Below are 19,611 nucleotides of genomic sequence, written 5' to 3' on the forward strand. Positions count from 1 at the left end.
TCTCTAATCCTTTTATTGGAAAGCAAAAGAAACAAACTCCAAAGTATTCTCAATAAATCTATAAATATCTTAGTTCCTGGAAGAGCTCTAATGCCACGCAGCAGGTCCATCAAACACTGAGACAAGTCATAAATGTCTCTGCCTCTACTTAAATTTAAATAAACAAGTTTTGCACTGGGGTATTAGGCTATATGACATCAAAAAGGAACCCCACATGTGCATTTGAAGCAAAATTGCACCTGTCTTAAGGCTGTGTAGACCTGCTCCCTGCTATGGGGTGTTCTACTAAGACGGCTTAGTATTGATTCGCATTAATATACAGACCAGTCTTAAATTTCATTGATTTCTACTTAACCTAAATACATTAGTGCGCAACAAATTTATCCTAATCATTTTACTATGAAGTATTATAGCAAGTACCAAAGACTACCAAATCACCTAAAACACCTGACAGCAGGTGTGCTACCCAATAGCACAGAAAAACTGAGACATATGTGGTACCACAAGCTGTTCACTCAGGAAGGTACAAGCTAACAAGCCAGCAAAGAAAGTAGGAGTAGTTGATTTGAGATCTGGGATTTTTTAAAGGTTACAGAGTAACATAATTCTTCAGATTGCTATTATGAAGTTTTGCGTTCCTTTCACTACTGTGATAAAGATTTGGATTTTTAGAGAAAGTATGTAGTATTTAATTGCATCTAAGATAAGTGGGAAATTATATCAGAGAGAAAAATTAGTACCAAATTTCCATTATTCAGTGGGAATAGGAAAGGCCAAAACACTACAAATTTTTTGTTCCGTGGAGAATACTAGAATGTCAAAATTTTTCTTTTCTAGTCAAACTGAAATGTGCACTCTTAACAGTCTTGGCTCGGAAAAAATCTGTAAAACAATTTGAAATTTGAGACTGTTGTATTCATGTCTTCAGGTTTTTACCATCTACACAGTATTTCATACCATAAACAGTAATTCAGAATGAACTCTGCTTCTACCTAATACGACACTGGAAATATTGTACTTTTATCTTGCATGGAAATGCTTAAGGCACAACCAGCGGCAACACCTTTCTCCTAAAATGAAGTTATCCCTTCTTTATCATGACAAGACAGTTTCAGGGGCCCTAGAACGCCCTTGCTAGTCCATCCTCAGGTCCTCAATCAAGCTGTAATTGTGGTCAGATCATGGTTATCAATGTGCTCCCATCTGCTGTCTTTGAAAAACATACAGCGAGCTCTCCCTCTCTGCTGACACAGATATGTGTAGAAAGACCCCAATTCAACTTCTCCTTGCTATTTAAGAAAGGACTGTCCCACTAGATGGGACTCTGGGGGACTGGAGCATGCAAATATGAAATAAAAGAAAGTAATAAAAAAGTTGACTAACCTAACCCACCTGAGCTTGGCTCACAGGGATCGATATCCTCGTCATCACTAGGACATTCAGCCGAGGCCACCAGGATGTCATCTGTGGTCTGCAAAGAAAATAAAAGTCAAATAGACATATATTAATTGACTGAACATGTAAGATTCTCACTGGCATCTCTTTTATTGCTCGGATTTATGCAAGGCCCAGAGCATTCCAAACTTAATATGCACAGTGACACCCTCCAACACTGTATTAACGGGACTTTGCTTTTCAATTTGCACTTGTCAGTTTTTAGAAGAACTGTGTTAGATATCCAGTGCAGGCACTGAAATATTTTAATATTTTTTGTAATAAGAACAGAAAGTAGAAGGCTATAATATGTATATTGGGGCTACTGGTCTTCCCTCTATCTCCAATGTTTCTACTATGATACAGCCGAAAACACTGAGACCATTAAAAAAACAAGTCAAAATATTGAACTGCCTGCAGCTGTTAAAATTATCAGAAATGCAGTGATGTTTTCTCCATTAATTGCACTTGCTTTCTCAGATGTAGAGCCAAAAAAAAAGGAAAAGAAGCAAACAGAACTCTCATTGAGTTGAAAACTATTAAATGAAAAGAAACTCAAGGAAAGAAAACAATAATAAACATATGCAGTGTTAGAAAGTACCATCCTATTTTCTTAAATAAGTGAAAACATTCCATCTTCTGAAATAAATGAAGCACTGCCCAAGCGCTGTGGTTAGGTCCAAGCAGCTCTAGGAACATCTGTTTGAAATGAGTTTGGATAGTTCTTCGTATAAAGAAATCAAATAAATCAAGACAAAGGAGACGAACCAGGGGATGTATGATACAACATGCTCTAAACAAAAGAAACTGGGGATTCCTATCTACTGCTTCTCACAGTGCAAGAACAAGGAGATATTCAAGGAAACACCAAGGCAATCAATCTGAACCTGATAAAATGAAATACCTTCTGTTCAAGCCACCTCTGAGAACAGTCATTTAGAAATCTAATAAGAACATCCACAGTTATTAGGGGCAATAATAGCAGGGAAATGTAAACTGTCATGCTCCTGGTCATTTCTCAAACAATTACTAATGAGGTTAGGAAGAAGCTTTTCCTATGGGCAAGATGTTTCATAACTGTCCATTTCAAGCTTCTCTTCACCGCACTGAAGGAAATACATGGAGAGAATAAAAAGACTACATGATATTGAAACAAGAGGCTACGGATGTAGCAGTCAAAAAGCCATTCTTCGATTCCTGTATGATACATATGCCAGTGAGGAGATATAACCCATTTCTGTGAATGTGAACATTTTGTTTCTCTCCATGACTATAGAGGAGGGACATAAAATACATCAAAGTTTTCCTTCGTCAGTTTAAGTCTGAACATGTAGAAATTTTATTTCTGTACAATAGGACCAAAGCCTAACCAATGTTGTTTATCATTATTATTCTAACTGAAGTTTTAAAGCAAAGCATATTACAGTAATAGGCTTTTCTTTGTCACGCTTCAAGAATATTAATGAACATACGCTTTCAGCACTTCTGTGAAGTAGGAAAGTGATACAGGAACACATTCATTAATATGTGAAGCATGACAAAGAAAAGACTATTATAATAATATTATATTTTACAGGTAGAAGACTGAGGCATAAGAGGATGCAGCAACTTGCTCAATTTAACCAAAAAGGCTATAGACAATGGCTATGTTATGCTACAGTTTGATGCTTTAATCACAAAAATCATCTTTTCTTATAGCTGAGAAAATTTGTAGCTGGGGAAAGCCACCCTGTAAATCTGTAAGGCTGACAAAATGAGATGGCAGAGTTGCAATGAGAGTTAAAAAGATACAATAAAAGTATTTTAGTTGTCCTTTCTTTCTGCCATGTAGAAAAACAGAGTTACAACAAATGACAGCTGCAAAAATCCCCTTGAATTTCTAATGTCCACTACTTTTCCCCAGAATACAACCATTTAAGCTTGAAAATCAATATATTAGTCTCTTTGTGGAAGAGCCCCTAGTGCTGGAAGATAGGGAAGGAGAGTGGAACAAATCTCCCATAATCCAGGAGGAAGCAGTTAATGACCTGCTATGCCACCTAGACACTTACAAGTCTATGGGGCTGGATGGGATCCATCCAAGTGTGCTGAGGGAACTGATGGAGGAGCTGCCCAAGCCACTCTCCATCATCAGTCAGCAGTTGTGGTTAACAGGGGAGGTCCCAGATGACTGGAGGATTGCCAATGTAATGCCCATCTACAAGAAGAGCCGGAAGGAGGATCCTGGGAACTACAGGCCTGTCAGCCTGACCTCAGTACCAGGGAAGATTATGGAGCAATTAATCCTGAGTGCGCTCACCAGGCATGTGAAGGACAACCCGGGGATCAGGCCCAGCCAGCATGGGTTCATGAAAGGCAGGTCCTGCTTGACCAACCTGATCTGCTATGACCAGGTGATCCACCTAATGGATGAAGGAAAGGCTGTGGATGTCATCTACCTAGACTTTAGTAAGGCCTTTGACACTGTTCCCCACAGTATCCTCCTGGAGAAACCAGTTGCACTTGGTTTGGATGGGTGTACTCTTCGCTGGATAAAGAACTGGCTGAATGGCCGAGCGCAGAGTGGTGGTGAATGGAGTTAAATCCAGCTGGCGGCTGGTCACGAGCGGTGTTCCCAAGGGCTCAGTTTTGGGTCCGGTCTTGTTTAACATCTTTAGCAATGATCTGGATGGAGGGGATTGAGTGCTCCCTCAGTAAGTTTGCAGATCACACCAAGCTGGGCGAGGGTGTTGATCTGCTTGAAGGCAGGAAGGCTCTGCAGAGGGATCTGGACAGGCTGGATCGACGGGCCAAGGCCAACTATATGAGGTTCAACACGGCTAAATGCTGGGTCCTACACTTATGTCACAACAACCCCATGCAACGCTACAGATTTGAGAAGGAGTGGCCGGAAAGCTGCCCAGCTGAAAAGGATCTTGGGGTGTTGGTTGACAGCTGGCTGAACATGAGCCAGCAATGTGCCCAGGTGGCCAAGAAAGTCAACAACATCCTGGCTTCTATCAGGAATTGTGTGGATAGCAGGAGCAGGGAGGTGATAGCACCACTGTTCTCAGCACTGGTGAGGCCGCACCTCAAGTACTGTGTTCAGTTTTGGGCCCCTCCCTACAAGAAGGACATTGAGGTGCTGGAGCATGTCCAGAGAAGAGCAACGAGGCTGGTGAAGGGTCTAGAGAACAAGTCTTACAAGGAGCAACTGAGGGATCTGGGGCTGTTTAGTCTGGAGAAGAGGAGGCTGAGGGGGGACCTTATTGCTCTCTACAACTACCTGAAAGGAGGTTGTAGTGAGACAGGTGTTGTCTCTTCTCCCGGGTAACCTTCGATAGGACGAGGGGTAAAGGCCTCAAGTTGTGCCAGGGGAGATTTAGATTGGATATTAGGAAAAATTTCTTTACTGAAAGAGTGGTCAGGCATTGGAACAGGCTGCCCAGGGAGGTGGTTGAGTCATGATCCCTGGAGGTGTTCAAAAAACGTGTAGATGTGGCACTTCGGGATATGGTTTAGTAGGCAGGGTGGTGTTGGGCCTATGGTTGGACTTGATGAGCTTAGAGGTTTTCTTCCAACCTATGATTCTATGATTCTATGTTTTTCCTAAAGTATAAAGAAAAAATGAACAACCAGGTAACCAATAAAGCCGGCACATAAAAAGTGAACTCTGTGCTGTAAAAGCTACAACTAATAAGTAAAAAAAAAAGTACTAATAAGTATTTAAAAATGTATCATGCATCTCCCAAACAGTTTCAATTTGGCTGGTAAAACCACAGGGTTATATTTTTCCTTCTGCCATAACACTGGAGAAGACACTATACATTTATGACCCACAGCCAGAATAGTAAATGTTTACCAATTGATCACTGGGGAATTGTACACAAATACCATTAGACAGAGAGCATCATATGCATGCATAATAGTCATAGCAAGAAATTATGTTCTGTGAGATCTACTGGTCCAACTGGAATTTTGTTTAAGGGTGCTTTGGTACCTGCATGGATAAGTAACCCTTCTAACTTGAGCAAACTGAGGTGAAATGATCAGACAGATTTATAGAACTATTGCAGTGCCTCTCATTATTCTTGATATAGGATAGCCTGGTCAGAGTTTAAGTAACTTTACTTTTTGTACAGTGTGCACTGCATTCAAAATTGCCACAAAAAAACTACGGAAAAATCACATACTTTAAGTGTCTTAATGTATGAGAGATACTTTGCTCAGTTACTTGCAAGAGGGAGTGTCAAAACTGCCTTCATAAAGTGACACTAATTCCTATCTATGGAAAGAGTATTCACACTTCTACTAGAACAAAGGGATGTTCTTGACTGATAAAAATGCATGTATATTATGGATACAGAAATGAATAGTACCTTAAATAAATGTGAATATAGCACATCAAAAAATACCTCATTAATGTCTCATAGTATTAAAGGAAATAATGTATGTTTCAAAGTCAATTCTAGATATAAAACTAATTTTGTTGCAAGCAATAACTCAAGTATCAGCATTTGAATTAGAAGAGAAGCAGTAAAATGATGTAAAAAATGTTTTCTTCAGAAAAATATGGCAGGAAGAATTCCAGTTTAAGTATCAATTAACAGATGTGTTACAACCTCCCCCTATTCTCCCCTTTCCCCAAACCCAAATACCTCTTTCCCCCTACTGATACATATTTTTATCAGCGAAAAGGCAAAGCAGCTGTGAAAGGCAAGTGAGATGGTAGTGACCAAGCTACAAATGAAAGGCATTGGACTGCTTAATATAATTTAAAATGGTATTAACAATAAGCTAAAACACTAGAGAACACAGAGAATACATCAATTAAAGAAATACTATGGGCCAGCTACTGGACTTCTTTCTCCAGAAGAGCTCTGATTGATGGGAATTTACCTGAACAGAGACCATGATTTAGACCTAAGGGTCTCAGACAGCCGTGAGGTACATATAAACAATGTAAGATAGAGTAATATGTTTTACTTACTGCACATCATCTTTTCCTCATGCTTTTTAATTTGGATGGGAAGATTTAAAACAAATCGCTTCTCCTAAGTGAATTGCAATTGTTGCTAGCATTATGGCTAATTTACAGGACACTGCTTCGAGCATTCTCATTAATCATGGATTTAAAAGTCAGTGGAAAATCCCTTATTTACAGTGAGTGCCTAATAGGATAACATCCAGCTGGTATCATCATAATACACGATCGGATTGGAATGCCTCTTGGGCGAGTTGTTGAAATTCGTTTAAGAAGTGATACTCTAATTCAAAGAGATTAAAAAAAAATTAAAATAGCGGTGTAGAACCTGGAAGGGCAGGCAGAATTTCTTTTTATTTTACCTTCTTTTCTTTGTGTATTTTCAGAGCTTTTCAGATACATTTTGTGGATATGGTTGTACAACTTAACATGCAATCCGTTGTAATGCATCGGTTCTTAAAAAGTTTGGCATCTGTTCACATTTCAGAAAAAGGATGGTACAAAAAGCTTACAATTAGCATGCCAATATAAAAAGTGGACCAAAAAAATCACTTTTTTTAAAGATAGAAGTCACTGCATAACGCAGTTTCTGACAATTATTCATGGGTGTAGCCCCGGCAGGAACAGGTCTTGCTTACATGTCAAGTCTGCTTGCAAAAATAAGGACTTCTGAATTTGTCTCTTAGCCAACAGAGAGTTTAAAATATCACCAATCTGCCACCTTGCCTGAGGAAGTAAATTGTGACTATTTCAAGAATGCTTTTGGCTAGATCAAAAAATGATGCTCTAGTCATGGCTTAAATACAGTGACAGTCCATAGCTGTGGATAAATATCAAGCTGCGTCAGATTACAACCATGGTTTCTATACCTGTACCAGAAATTAAAGTTGTGCAATTCTAATAGTGCTCTTTGAATGCCATGTCATTAAAAAAAAAAAAAAAAAAGCAAATGAATAAACAATAGAGGAAAATTTTTTTTTGATTATTCAGATTTTGCATAACTGGGCATAAAGGCATACCATCATATTCAGATTTTATGTATGAAGCCTGTTAAACCTGAGAGTACCTGAAAAATATGGTCTCAAAATTAAACCACCAATCTGAATTGTGCATTCATTAACAGTATAATGGATGCTGCATACTTTTCCTGTAGTCTTCCACTAGCTCTCCTTTAAATCATAGCACCCTACAGCTACTCTTGAATATAGTTTATTCCTTTCTTGTTCAATAACATCCCATGAGAACTGCAAGTAAATCCAAATTACACAACAGTCAAAAAATAGCAGTCCTAAATTATTATATGAATTATAAACAGCATAACCGCTTGTGACTACTGTTTAAATTATTTTAGGTGAGAACTTTAACTGTGTAATCAAAATGATTCTTATTTATTTCTACAGCTCTGGGGCTGAATGATACCAGCCAGGCACCGTTGTGCTTGGTGTTAAAGGCAGCTGGAAGGAGAAGGCTCCACTCTGAGGAGCTTACAGTTTGATTTCGGACCAGAAGCAACAAATGAGCAGAGGATGAGAAGGGTCAAGTGAGGATGCTACCGGTAAACACTAGCAGTTACGCAGGCTCTGATCTAGCAAATTCTCCAAAATGATGCTCCAAGACGTCAGGAAGGAAGGTCAGGAAGCAAGGAGGCAGAGATGAGCCAGGCAGGAGCCTATGACTGGCCAAGGAGATGCTAGGAACAGATGGTGCCTGGAGAGCACTGCCGAGGCTGCAAGCCTTCCCGAAGAAACTCATCGTGTTTAAAGCCCTGTCTGCTGAGCGCAGAGGTGAGGACAGCCGGGACGGCGAAGGAAGAGACAGGCAACACCAACAGCCAACACCAACAGCACCAACATGGTTAAGGCACAGGAGGATGGAGCATGGTTGTGTTAGGAGGGGAAGTAACATACAAAGTGAGAAATTAATGGTAAGGTCACAGGGGCAAAGGGGACGAGGCAGTAAAGTGGGATGGCCAGAATACAAGGGAGTTGATACCAACAGACCTGACTACATGAAGATTAATGGGTGAGAATTTAATGACTGTTTACAATGACTGTCAGAAAACATACTTTCAGATATAGGCTTAGGAAATTAAACCTCTGTTTCTGCTTTTCCTCTTTCCTGAAAAGCTTATTTATATACTTGCCACTAGTTCAGAGAGAATCTGCTTCAGCTCAGCACAAGGGTATATAGCTAGAGCCATGTTATAAAAAAAGGTTTTGAGAAAACAAAACATATACACTACTCTCTTCTTCATTAGCTGTGGCAAACTTTCCTTTAAAGATATGGTTCATGCAATGTTTACAGAAGGGAGTTTAGAGTAGTTATTTTGTACTTTTGCACTGGACACATTAACTTCTGAGGCAGCGAGTGAGGGACTTTCATAAAAACTAATCCCTCGCATATATTCCTTTTTTCCCCCTATTTTTCTTCCAAAGGGAGGAATAAAGTAACCTAAACCAATGGGAATCCTGCCAGAAACCAACAGAGTATGAAAAATCACAAAAAAGGTCATGTGGAAAAAAATCAAACCTCATTTTTAGGGACAAAATTAACTGCACAATTTTCTAGCCAAGACTGTATCATTTAAATTTAATTTTCTGTGTATGAAGCAAATCTCTATGACTGGTTGTTGAGACAGTTGTGGAAACTCGAATATGTCACATTAATTGGTCACACTCTTCAGCTAGCTTCTCCCTGGTGTTAATAACCTCCCATCGCACGAGGCAGTTTGCTGAGAAAGATGCTATAGTGATCTAGGAGTAATCTCGGCTCTAGATGACATGCCGTTTGGACAACTGCCTCTAAAGTTGTATTTAATCTGCTATAGGTCAAATAAGAACATCTGCATCAATTACTGATCATCCACCCACATACAAACAGTATTTTCTTGGTGCCGTGCTATTGAAAAATGTTATTACTGGACATGGATATTAAAATGCTAATATTTCAAGCACATACAAAATATTTATTATATCTTTTATTAACTGCCGACATATTATTACCCTGTAATGTGAAAATACAATAACTGAAAGTCAAAATAGTTTCGCAAAATTGGTTCTCATCTAATTAATACCACCACGTTATTTCTTGAATCAGTCAGTGTTTGACACTGGGAGAAAGCAAAAGCCTTGATTAGCAAGTTCCTCTCACAGGACAAAAAGAAAAAAAAAATCTAGGATATAATAACCAAAGACAGTAAGGCCTTTCAGTTAATGAAATCAGCATTGTAGAAATTAAACTCCGAGGTGTAGGTAAAAAGCTCAAGAAAATGGATGCCCTCCACGACACCTACAGCCTCCAAACCTCCGACCCCAAATCTCAGCAGTGACGGGAACACAGCTGCCCCACACAGTAAAGCAGAATAACTGTATTTCTGGCCTCCAGCTCTCTACAGAAAGTCCAGAAAGTCTATCTTTCCATGTAATAACCTTAAAATCCACAGCATTATTTCCATGCAGAGCAGTATTTGTATTATTTCTCCAGCTCCCCTCCTCTTCCTAAACATCTAAATTCTCATGGGCAAAAATACCACCAAAAGTGGAAATATATTTGAGAAAAGGATTTATAGTAAAATAATGTCAACAAAACTGCATGGCTTTCCTTTAAGCTCTGAATTTGAAGTTAATTGCTTTGGTCAAAGTCTTAGAAGCCATTTATCTCATCTGGAAAAAAGCAGAAGCAGAGCTGAGAAAATCCACATGCTGGCAAAGCTACAACTTTTTACCTGGCAGGTAGCTAGGTAGCACTCCGCATTAAAAATAAAAGTATTACTAATTAAAGGAAGTAAATAATTCAAATCTTTTCCTATCATGTCCTTTACTTCCTGCAACATACAAAATGTTTCTGGGTATTATGCTTGTATTTTCTGATACACTTTATTTTTAGATGTCACTTTTTCTGAAGTAAACATTTTGGTTTCCATTAATTCTGAACTCACAAAACAGCAGACACTTTTGCAGGTTCTTTTTCTTTTAACCCAGAGACTCTGTGCTTATCAAGCTGCAAAGTTACGACAGTGGTAGCAAACCTTTTAAATTATATTTCTGCATTATCAATCACATGTACAAAGTTTTTTGAATTTTTGGAATATGAGACTTACTGCGTTTGCATTCATCTCACAAAACTCAGACACGGCATTATTAAGGACTTGAAAAATGACTATTTGAGGTTTTGGTGGTGAGGTGAGGTTGTTTTTAATTGATCAGTGAGCTGCTAACATAGTCTATTTTTTGCACCTTAATCACATGGTTTGAGACCATTCATAGCAAAACAATAAAATTAGAGAAAAGACTGGAACCACTTAGTTACTAAAATCTCCCTTCTACAGTAAAGTTAGAAGGGCACTTACATTGAACCACATCTCCATCCCTTTTATACAGTTACAGTACTGCCAGTTTTACTTCCGGTGAGTATCCATGGCTACTACATTGTGCCACACAAGAGCATGATATCCATGGGAATTTTCTTACAGGTCTCAAAAGAGAAGCAGGCAAGAAAAACCCTTTGCAAGGAATACTTCTGCAGCTAACATGTAGTCTCTCTTCTCACTCACCTTATGTTGAGGGCAGAAAAAGCTTTCCTATCTCCTTTCAAAATACAAAGTACAACGTCATAATTTCGTAAGAAATGTAGAAAACTGCATAAACTATCAGACTGCTTTTTAGCCATTTAGGTAAACCAGCCATCTTGTCTCGCCCAAGAGAGACAAGAGACAGAAGCAGTAAACAGAAAACATGGGATCTTCTTTTTAACACTGACATATCCATACCAAGTCCCTCAAGTTCATTTGAGCACATCTTTGACTCAAGGCAAATTAGCTTAAGTCTGTCAGAGCAGGTAAGCATCTGCTTGTATCCTTCTCCCGACCCTAGTTTTCCTCTCTTACAGGAAAGATGAGCGCCTGTACCACTGCCAGCACTTTCCTTCCTTGATTTTTAAAATATAGGCTGCAATTTAAATTTTTTGAGGGGCTAAGAGTGCATGTTGTTCCCTCACAGATACGAGCTTCTTGGTCACATTTTATCCCCGAGTATCCAAGTGTTACACAGGTTTACCCAAAGCAGAGAAAGAAAAATTGAAGCTGGCTTCCCACAAACTTGTCTTTGAACTATGGCCTTTTCAATTTTTAAGCAGTCAGTTGCACTACTACAAATTTGCTACATTTCCTTATCGTAATGTTTTAATTTAAAAACTCAAACAACATTGGCAGGGCCAGGGAAAGTACTGAGGAAATAACACCTTAGTGTTGCAGGGCAAAGAAATGTCCTACAGAGCTTTGTTCTGCAAGTGCAACTTGTTAATACTAACAAGAGTTAGATACACATGCATTGGAAGGAGACAATGTCTAACTGCCTTTCAATTAAAATAAGAGTTTCATTAAAGAACTGTTTTGGAGATACATTTAATTAGATAGTTTCTGAAAGTGTACATTTGTCACAGAGGTATTTGGGTTTGTTAATTATGCTTTTATTTCATAACTATCTAACGAAGGGCACTCAAAATTCAGGTGAGAAACATGCTACAGGAAAGCAGCGATGCTTCGCACGCCAGGGAGATGCTCTAGGTGATTGCTGTGGGAGAGGTACACGCTTCAGATGGCATCATTTAGCCTGTAAGAACCTGTGCACCATTAATTGTTTCCAGGCTTCAATCTTCTTAAGTAACCACTTTCAATAACAAGCAGGGGAAGTTTAAACCTGTGTTATTTGAGTAAGAAAAGTTTTACCTCTGTCACTAATTTAGTGCTGTGAATTCAGTATACATCATAGAATAGTATATCTACACTTAGGACTCAATGTTTCCCACACTGATGATCTTATCTTGTTTGCAATTGCTCTAAGTTTTATCAAATTATGTATTTAAATATACATTCCAATCCACTGTTACTTTTTTAATCCTGGGAGTATCAAATTATAAGTCTACCTGCATGCACACACACTCTCTAACGAAACGGTTACATAACTTCTCAGACTAGGTTAAGTAAAAACAAAAAAAGCGTAAGACATTATTTACATTCAGACATTGTTTACAACCATGTTATTAAGCAGGAACCTACCTTTTTCATCACATGTGTAAAAATCTACCCAACTGTGTCAGCCTAAAAAGCACTGCAGCTTACACAGGAGGTCATTTGGGTTTGGGACTTACAAACATGGTCTTGCTTCGGAGTGTAGGTAGCGGTTTTCCAATACCAAAGAGAGGAACTGAGACCTGGGAGACAATTTGTCCTGAGCTGTCCATACTGCTGCTGCTGACAGTTGGACAGTGTGGAGGGGGAGGCCAGACTCAAACAGGAAGGAGAGAGAAACTGGAAACACTACATGCAAAACATTTGATTTGGAAAATTTTTAAGTGTGAAAGAGAATGAATGCCCAACAATTAGGGGATGCCAGAGCTCAAGTCAGATGTGAAGCCTTCATTCACATGCCTTTTGCCTGCAAAATCTGATGCCATCTTTAATAACATAGTGCTATAGATCAATAACAACACACTTCAGTGTCAGCTGGTGTAAAGCTATGCAGTTCCAGGGAAACAAAATGTTCGCCCATCATTCTTGTGATATCGTTTAAAACTAAAAGCCCAAACCCATAGGGAATTGTCTAAAACTGGAATCTGCTTAAGGCTGTGTACTAATATACTGTTGTTCTGACTGCAACATGGCCTGCTTCCGAAACATACTCCAAAGACCTTTCTGTTGTGAGGTAATCCAGAAAATCTAAGCTAAAATGATGTCACCTAAAGTGTGACGTTTCACCTTCATTACCACAGTATGAGCAACTACTAGGAATAAGGCAAAGAATTTACAATAGAATGCAAAGTGAGAAATTAACCATCCATGCACATCCCAGTTATTCAGTATAGCATGATAGTCTGACTAGGTCTTTCCATTCTCGGGCAAGAGCCTATAATTTATCTTTTTTTATTTCTTTTCATAAGACCTTATAATTTTATTTGTTGAAATACAGCACAAAAGCAAGGAAAATTAATTTGATTGGAGTGCAAACAGAAAGATAGTGTAAGGTTCCTCTTTAAAACTAACAAGGATTGTGTAGGATCCAGGCTCAAACTTAGATGGGAGCCTAGAAGTTCTGGTTGGTGCAACTAAGATGTTCAGCTGGCTCCCTATATAAGCAAGCTGTGTCAGGAAAGGCTATAATTAAACTCCCTGAATCTGTCAGTCTTGTCTATATGGGAATGTTATTGTGATATAAATGAAGTTAATTAAAACTGGTATAACTCCCAGGTGGATAAATTTATGCTGGGGAAAAAGACAAGATGTTTTCTGTGTAGCTTCGGAGGGCAGTGTAAGCTACCTCCAGCCAACTCACGGTTTTACTCTGTGTGTCAACAGGAGGAACTGAAGCGGTCAGACTGCACTGGTTCATCTGTACTCGTGCGATGGCAGCAACACGATGTGCCAGACCCTTTACGGGGGCTGTCACGCTCACGCTGACATGCTCCATGTGTCTGACTGCTTAACATCTCCACCACACCTCAACGCTTCGTGTTTAGCTCTCCTCCCTGTAATGGCTATGTACTGCTGTCAGGAGAGCACACTGCACAATCAAAACATGACAGAACAACATATGAGAAAATCTGCATTAAATATAAGTATTTCAGTCCTTCTCCCACCAGTTCGACATCAAGCATCCAGGCAGTTTGTCACTGTCAGCACGCCCTGAGTTTCCTGTGTTGGACAGCCATTCAGGGGTCATGTTCAAGTCTCTTAAGTTTTCATGAGTCTGAGGAAGCTTTGATACTGTCGCTTTCCCTTCAGCAGCGTAGCACACCACCTCAGTGCAGTGAGGTGATTTTTTCTTTCTTCCCCCTTTTTTCTTAAACATCTTCACAAAAACATGTAATCACTACATTCTCCAGATTTCTTAGATTTGAAAAAAGCTATAAAACTACTTTCACACCTTGCCCATCATTGATTTATTGTGTCCTTATAGTATTCTTTAGTCTTACACAAGGACCCAACCTCTTCCTCCACTGCTGTTCTACTGAGGTCTGTCTTTTGGAGCGTGGGACCTTTCTCTTCTCCCTAATATCACTGCAAGAGCCATTTTTTAGAACTTCTGTTCACCTTCGTCTCCCTGCTGAAAGACTTCTAATTAGCCAGCTTGGATGATCAAAGTCCTCTGTTGTCTTCAGTGCTCTACCTTCTGCAGTCATCGTTTAGACTTCATTGTGACCCAAGGTGAAATTATTTCATCTGTTGCTTTCTGTTCATCATAATGATGATGGACTAACACTCTTCACTTACCATTACTTAGAAGAACTTCGCTGGAAGGAAAATTCACTAAAAGAAGATTGCTTCTGTTTTAACCAAAACCAGGACAACCATGTTTCATAAAACTAATATCCGTAATAAACTCCAACACAGAGGAGATTTTGAGCTGCTTGGAATGGACAGGGGTGCAGAAGCTACCTGCAAAGCACTGTTCAACCCCTCTCCTCCTGGATCAGCTATCAAGCAGAGAAAAAAGTCCTCAGATGAATACAAATATTTTACACTATGACACCAAACAGGTCAGTATTCCTTGGCTGCTCTGTGGTACACCCTTTAGCTCTGAGGGCTTCCCTTGCTAGTTTTATCCAACAGCACAAAACAGGAATTGGGATCCAGAATCTGGTCAAAAAATACTATATAAATGTAAGTTGTATTATTAGAGTCCCTCAAGAAAGCTGATCTGTACGCAATGCTATATTTCAGTGCTTTGAGTCAAAGAGCTCCTAATAAGCAGAGACAGAGTCAACATCACAATATGCAGCAATTTGAAATAAGAGAAACAACAACTCTGAAACTTTATTTTGATTGATTTTTACAGAACATTAATGTAACATCTAAGGACTCAGATGAAGAGAAGGAAAAACTCCACAAGTTAGATGAGACTGCCCACAGAAAATTTCCTCACCTGATCACACCAATGTACAGTGATTTAATTGTATGGAAGGACACACACGTTGTTGAATTTCATGATAAATGGACACTATGACAGCTAATGATTTCCCCTAATGTTCCATGATGCTTCTCAACATTTGAAATTCAATTACTTGAAAAAAAAAAATTAAAACGTAAAAGCCATTAGTACTCTCACCATTACACAGTATTTTCAACTTGAGAAGGCATTTTGTTTCACCATGAAGAAAACTTCAGGTGTGAACCCAAGGGAGGCAGATCTCAGACATTATGACAATGTTGCTATAGCAATGATTTGTGGGAACGTGTATCAGTTGCATTTTAGCTCTCAAGTCTACTGTTCAGCTCATGCATGCTGTTCATAACCAGAATATAAACTGCCTGATGCTTATTGTATCCTAATAAGATTTGTAAATCACTTACAGTAATGTACTTCCAATAACTAGGCACAAAAGAATAGTTTTTGTTACTAATATTTCATCATGTTCAGAAAAACCCTTTGTATCTATGCATTCAGTTAGATATTTCAGCTGCTCTTTTCCATGAAGTTAGTTATATAAATATATTCTAAAAGCAATCAGTTACATTTTCTGAAATATTGTCTATAATACATTATTCAATGTATATACCATTATTCAATGGGTATGCTTCGAATAGTGGTTATTTAAGATCAGATTAGTATTTGAAAGCAAAGAAAGAAAAACTTCGATCAAGACAAAATTTTATAACCATTCAGCATAAACGAGGGGTGTGAAAAAGCAATGTTCAAGTATTCTCAAAAGCCCAAGCAGCAGATAAAGCAGAAATATCTGAATCACTCTGCATGTATTTTGTCCATTTAATAATACCTCACTGCTTGTCTAAACTAAATTTTCCTGGCTACATTCATCAAAAATAAAGGCAGTTGTGCAACGTTTGTGATATTAATGGGCAGCTTCAGGCCTCAAATCAAAACCCTGGAGCGAAAGTATCCCAGATTTTGGGAGGGTTGACGTCTGAAGCCAGTTCAGTCTAGCAAAGCAATCTATGAACATAAAACCCACAGACAATGGACAAACTACCTCCGCAGACTAGACCCTCCGGGATGCTCACGTCATATACTCAGCTAGCTAGAAGCACTTTTTTCAACCTACTGTTCTTTAATTCCCAATTAATTTTATTAATTGACCTTCTACTTTTAAAACTGCTTCAGCAGCAAGAACAGGATGGGTCCTAGGAGTGCATAATACCTAATTTCACAACGAACTCTTTGGTAATGAAAGATACATCATGGTACAAAGTGAGTGCCCTACACAAAATGAGGCCACAGAGGACCTGGCTATGTTATGCATTTGCTTAGCAAAATGACAAAGCTTCCCACTAAACTCTGTCACATACACAGTGAGGCAGTTCCTTAACATTTCCTTCCCAGTACCTGCAGCCTATTGACTTAATATACACATATTTCAGCATGTCTTAATATTTTGCTTCAGCATAATGAAAATGTTGCAGCCTCCCTCCTTTGTTCTTTTCAGCCTTCTTCTGCAGCAACGTCTGAACTAAAGTAGGTATAAAATATCTACTTATGCAAATTACACTCAGATATTTGGGGGGATGAAAATTCTAGGAAAAACTATGTATAACTGAGAGCTCTCTGAACAAAGCAAGGATTTATCTTTGGGTTTTTGTCTCAAAATAAAATCCACGAGCCCTTTTCAACACATGAAAGTCACACCTCTTAACCTCATCCATCAACGCGTGGAGTAGCCTAGCCACTCCCTGTAGTATTTTCACAGGTAACAGAGCAAAGCCACATTCTAAAACGCACTTGACACATGCTAATACTCAGTCTGGAAGTACCTGCTTTGTTTTCAGAGCATTCAGGCTGCCCTGTCAATCCTTGGCTTTTTTTTCTTTTTTTAAACTCCAAACAATAAAACAAGCGGCAACTGATATTAATAATTAGCAGATGTGTATAGAGCTGCTTTTTAGCTTCCCTACGCAATTCTCCACATTAAAAATAGATGAGGGGAGGATGAGGTTGACATTTAAAAGTAAGGTTCTCTTGACAGGCGACAGAAATATGGACATCTACACAGTCCCAGAGGCTTCACTGACCGGGGAAAAGATGTCTAGGAAACTCACGTGTAACTCCCACCCCGTAATATTGTGGACATCCTGACACTGAGTGATTCTTTCTTCTTCTGGAGTCTTGAAACTTGGCTCCTGTTTTATTTATTAGCCACAATACCAGGTAGCTGTAATGCTACAGACCCAAGCAAAAGCCTGCTGTCATGCACTTTCCTATCCTACTGTTTACTTGTAAACACACAAAATTTCAAAATGCCCCCAGTCCTAGCTTTTTAAAACAACACAGAACTCAGAAAATCCTTACTTTCTGGGATGGCAATGGGAAATACACGTTTTTCATTAGACGGCTGCTATTCTCCTAATTCATCTGGGTTTTATAGCTGGAAAAACAAAGGAAATTAAAGCATTTTCTGCAGATTTAAATCCTTTTTTCGTTATGGATTTTCTTCAGGAGAAATTATTTTGGCATGCATGGCTCCACATTTGCAGCTTTATGCAATGGCTTCCAATTAAAACAGCAGGATGGAGAGCGAACGGCCGGTTTCTTCCCCCTAAAACCTTCCGCACCCACGGCTCAGTTTTGATTGAACAACATCAAGATGGCTTTACATGGAAAGTACCCCAAGGAAAAGGCAGGCACTAATCCACCATGAAGACAGGGGTGGCTGATAGTCTCCAAATGGGTAATCAGAGAGGAATAAGTATTTTGCTTCCTAATGGCAGGACAGGGGTCCCAGCCAGTGGTTCCCATCTGCTATTGAGCAGAAAGCACTGCAGCACCGCTCCACGGCACCTACTGCCGTCTCTCCTCCATGACCAGGTGTTTCTTTAGCTTAATGGGGCACGGCAAATGTCAGCTGACAATGTGTTTTCACTGATTCTGCTCTGAAAGTTAAATCTGCCATTATAAGATTATGCTAATAGCTAAACCTCAGCTGTATGTGTCAATTTGTACTTTGGGAAGGCTGTTATTCCCTGCATCAATTTAACAGGAGCAGACTGAGTGTTAGGCGGTTCTCATGTACACAGAAAATTTACGTACAGCAAATGCCACCACCGCACGATGCCGTAAATCAGGAGTTCTGGAAACACCGGAGCGAAGCCTCAAAGAGGTGGTTATAATCCCCAAATGCTGACTTGGAGACGGCAGACTTCTTGCAACGGCATACGCAACTATAGTGAGCACTTGAAAAATTTATTCTCCATTAAACATGTAGCATAAGTATTGATAAAGATCATTTGTCTTCTTTTCCTTTACTACCGATCTGACCTTGTTGTTAATAAAAGTAAGAAATAGCTTTTTTCATCAATACAGGAACACATGTAGATTGATATTTATCACTACACAGTCTGCTTAGAGCTCTTCTGGTTTTCTTTGAAGGATCACAAATTATTCACTACACAGCAGGGTTTCTTCAGTGATCACATCTGATGCATTTTATACAACATCCTTGTTTTTGTATTTGATATCAAACCCTGTAAAACACATTTTATGGGGAACCTGAAATTGGTTTCCTCTGCAGCAGAACATTTCCTCCCTCAACTGTCTGCAGCACTTTATAATTTATTGATAGGACGCCTAAAAATACACATAGGCCAGCAGAGCTTTAAGATGGATAACTATTTAGCAGCCACAGACTAGATTTCACACCATAGCGTTCTTATTAGGCATAGTTGCCTAGAAATCACACTGATTTTCTGCAATATAATTATAAATATTTTCATTTCTAATGAATAATTTAGCTCACTGAACAGACAGAATTATACAATTTTTACTTCTTCAAGGTTCCCGAGTGAAAGCTGTGCTCTAAAAACATACAGAGGACCCAGGCGAACAAGTCTGCATCTTTCTGCCTGTTTCTCTTTTATTTGAAAACTGATTTTAACTACTCACATATTCCTGGCCGAGCTTCAGTATGAAATGCAGAGGTGCCATTTTGGGCCTGGCATTTCCCAGTGTGACTTCATGCGATGCTGAGAACTCCCGTCCCCTGTCCCCTGAACGCCCCTGGGCTTGGCTGCCTGCATAGGAATGAGCTGGGGCTCTTCTCCGCAGTGCCAAGGGGGAGGCCGCCATCTTTCCTGGCTAATGGAGGCAGCGACAAACATGGTCTCACCGCACCCGGAGACGCACGACTTCCCCAAGGAAACGTGGCACCGGGTTTTGCACCAGCAATGGAGGCACGCAGAGACACGCATGGCGACTGTCCCACCCCACCAT

General features: G+C 39.4%; 1 protein-coding gene across 31 annotated transcripts in view; it reads right to left on the reverse strand.

Moving 5' to 3' along the window:
- Nucleotides 1-19,611, reverse strand: part of NRXN1 (neurexin 1) — a 738,722-nt gene that overhangs the window by 19,093 nt on the left and 700,018 nt on the right. For 22 of the 31 annotated variants that reach the window (XM_075413188.1, XM_075413180.1, XM_075413178.1 and 19 more), the window contains one exon: nucleotides 1,384-1,471. In XM_075413188.1, coding sequence (XP_075269303.1) covers nucleotides 1,384-1,471 — 88 coding nt within the window. The remainder of the gene's footprint in view (nucleotides 1-1,383; nucleotides 1,472-19,611) is intronic. The other 9 variants (XM_075413190.1, XM_075413186.1, XM_075413187.1 and 6 more) reach the window with 1 other exon arrangement.

The sequence above is a fragment of the Opisthocomus hoazin genome, chromosome 2 (assembly GCF_030867145.1).
Source record: "Opisthocomus hoazin isolate bOpiHoa1 chromosome 2, bOpiHoa1.hap1, whole genome shotgun sequence".
Taxonomy (NCBI): Eukaryota; Metazoa; Chordata; class Aves; order Opisthocomiformes; family Opisthocomidae; genus Opisthocomus; species Opisthocomus hoazin.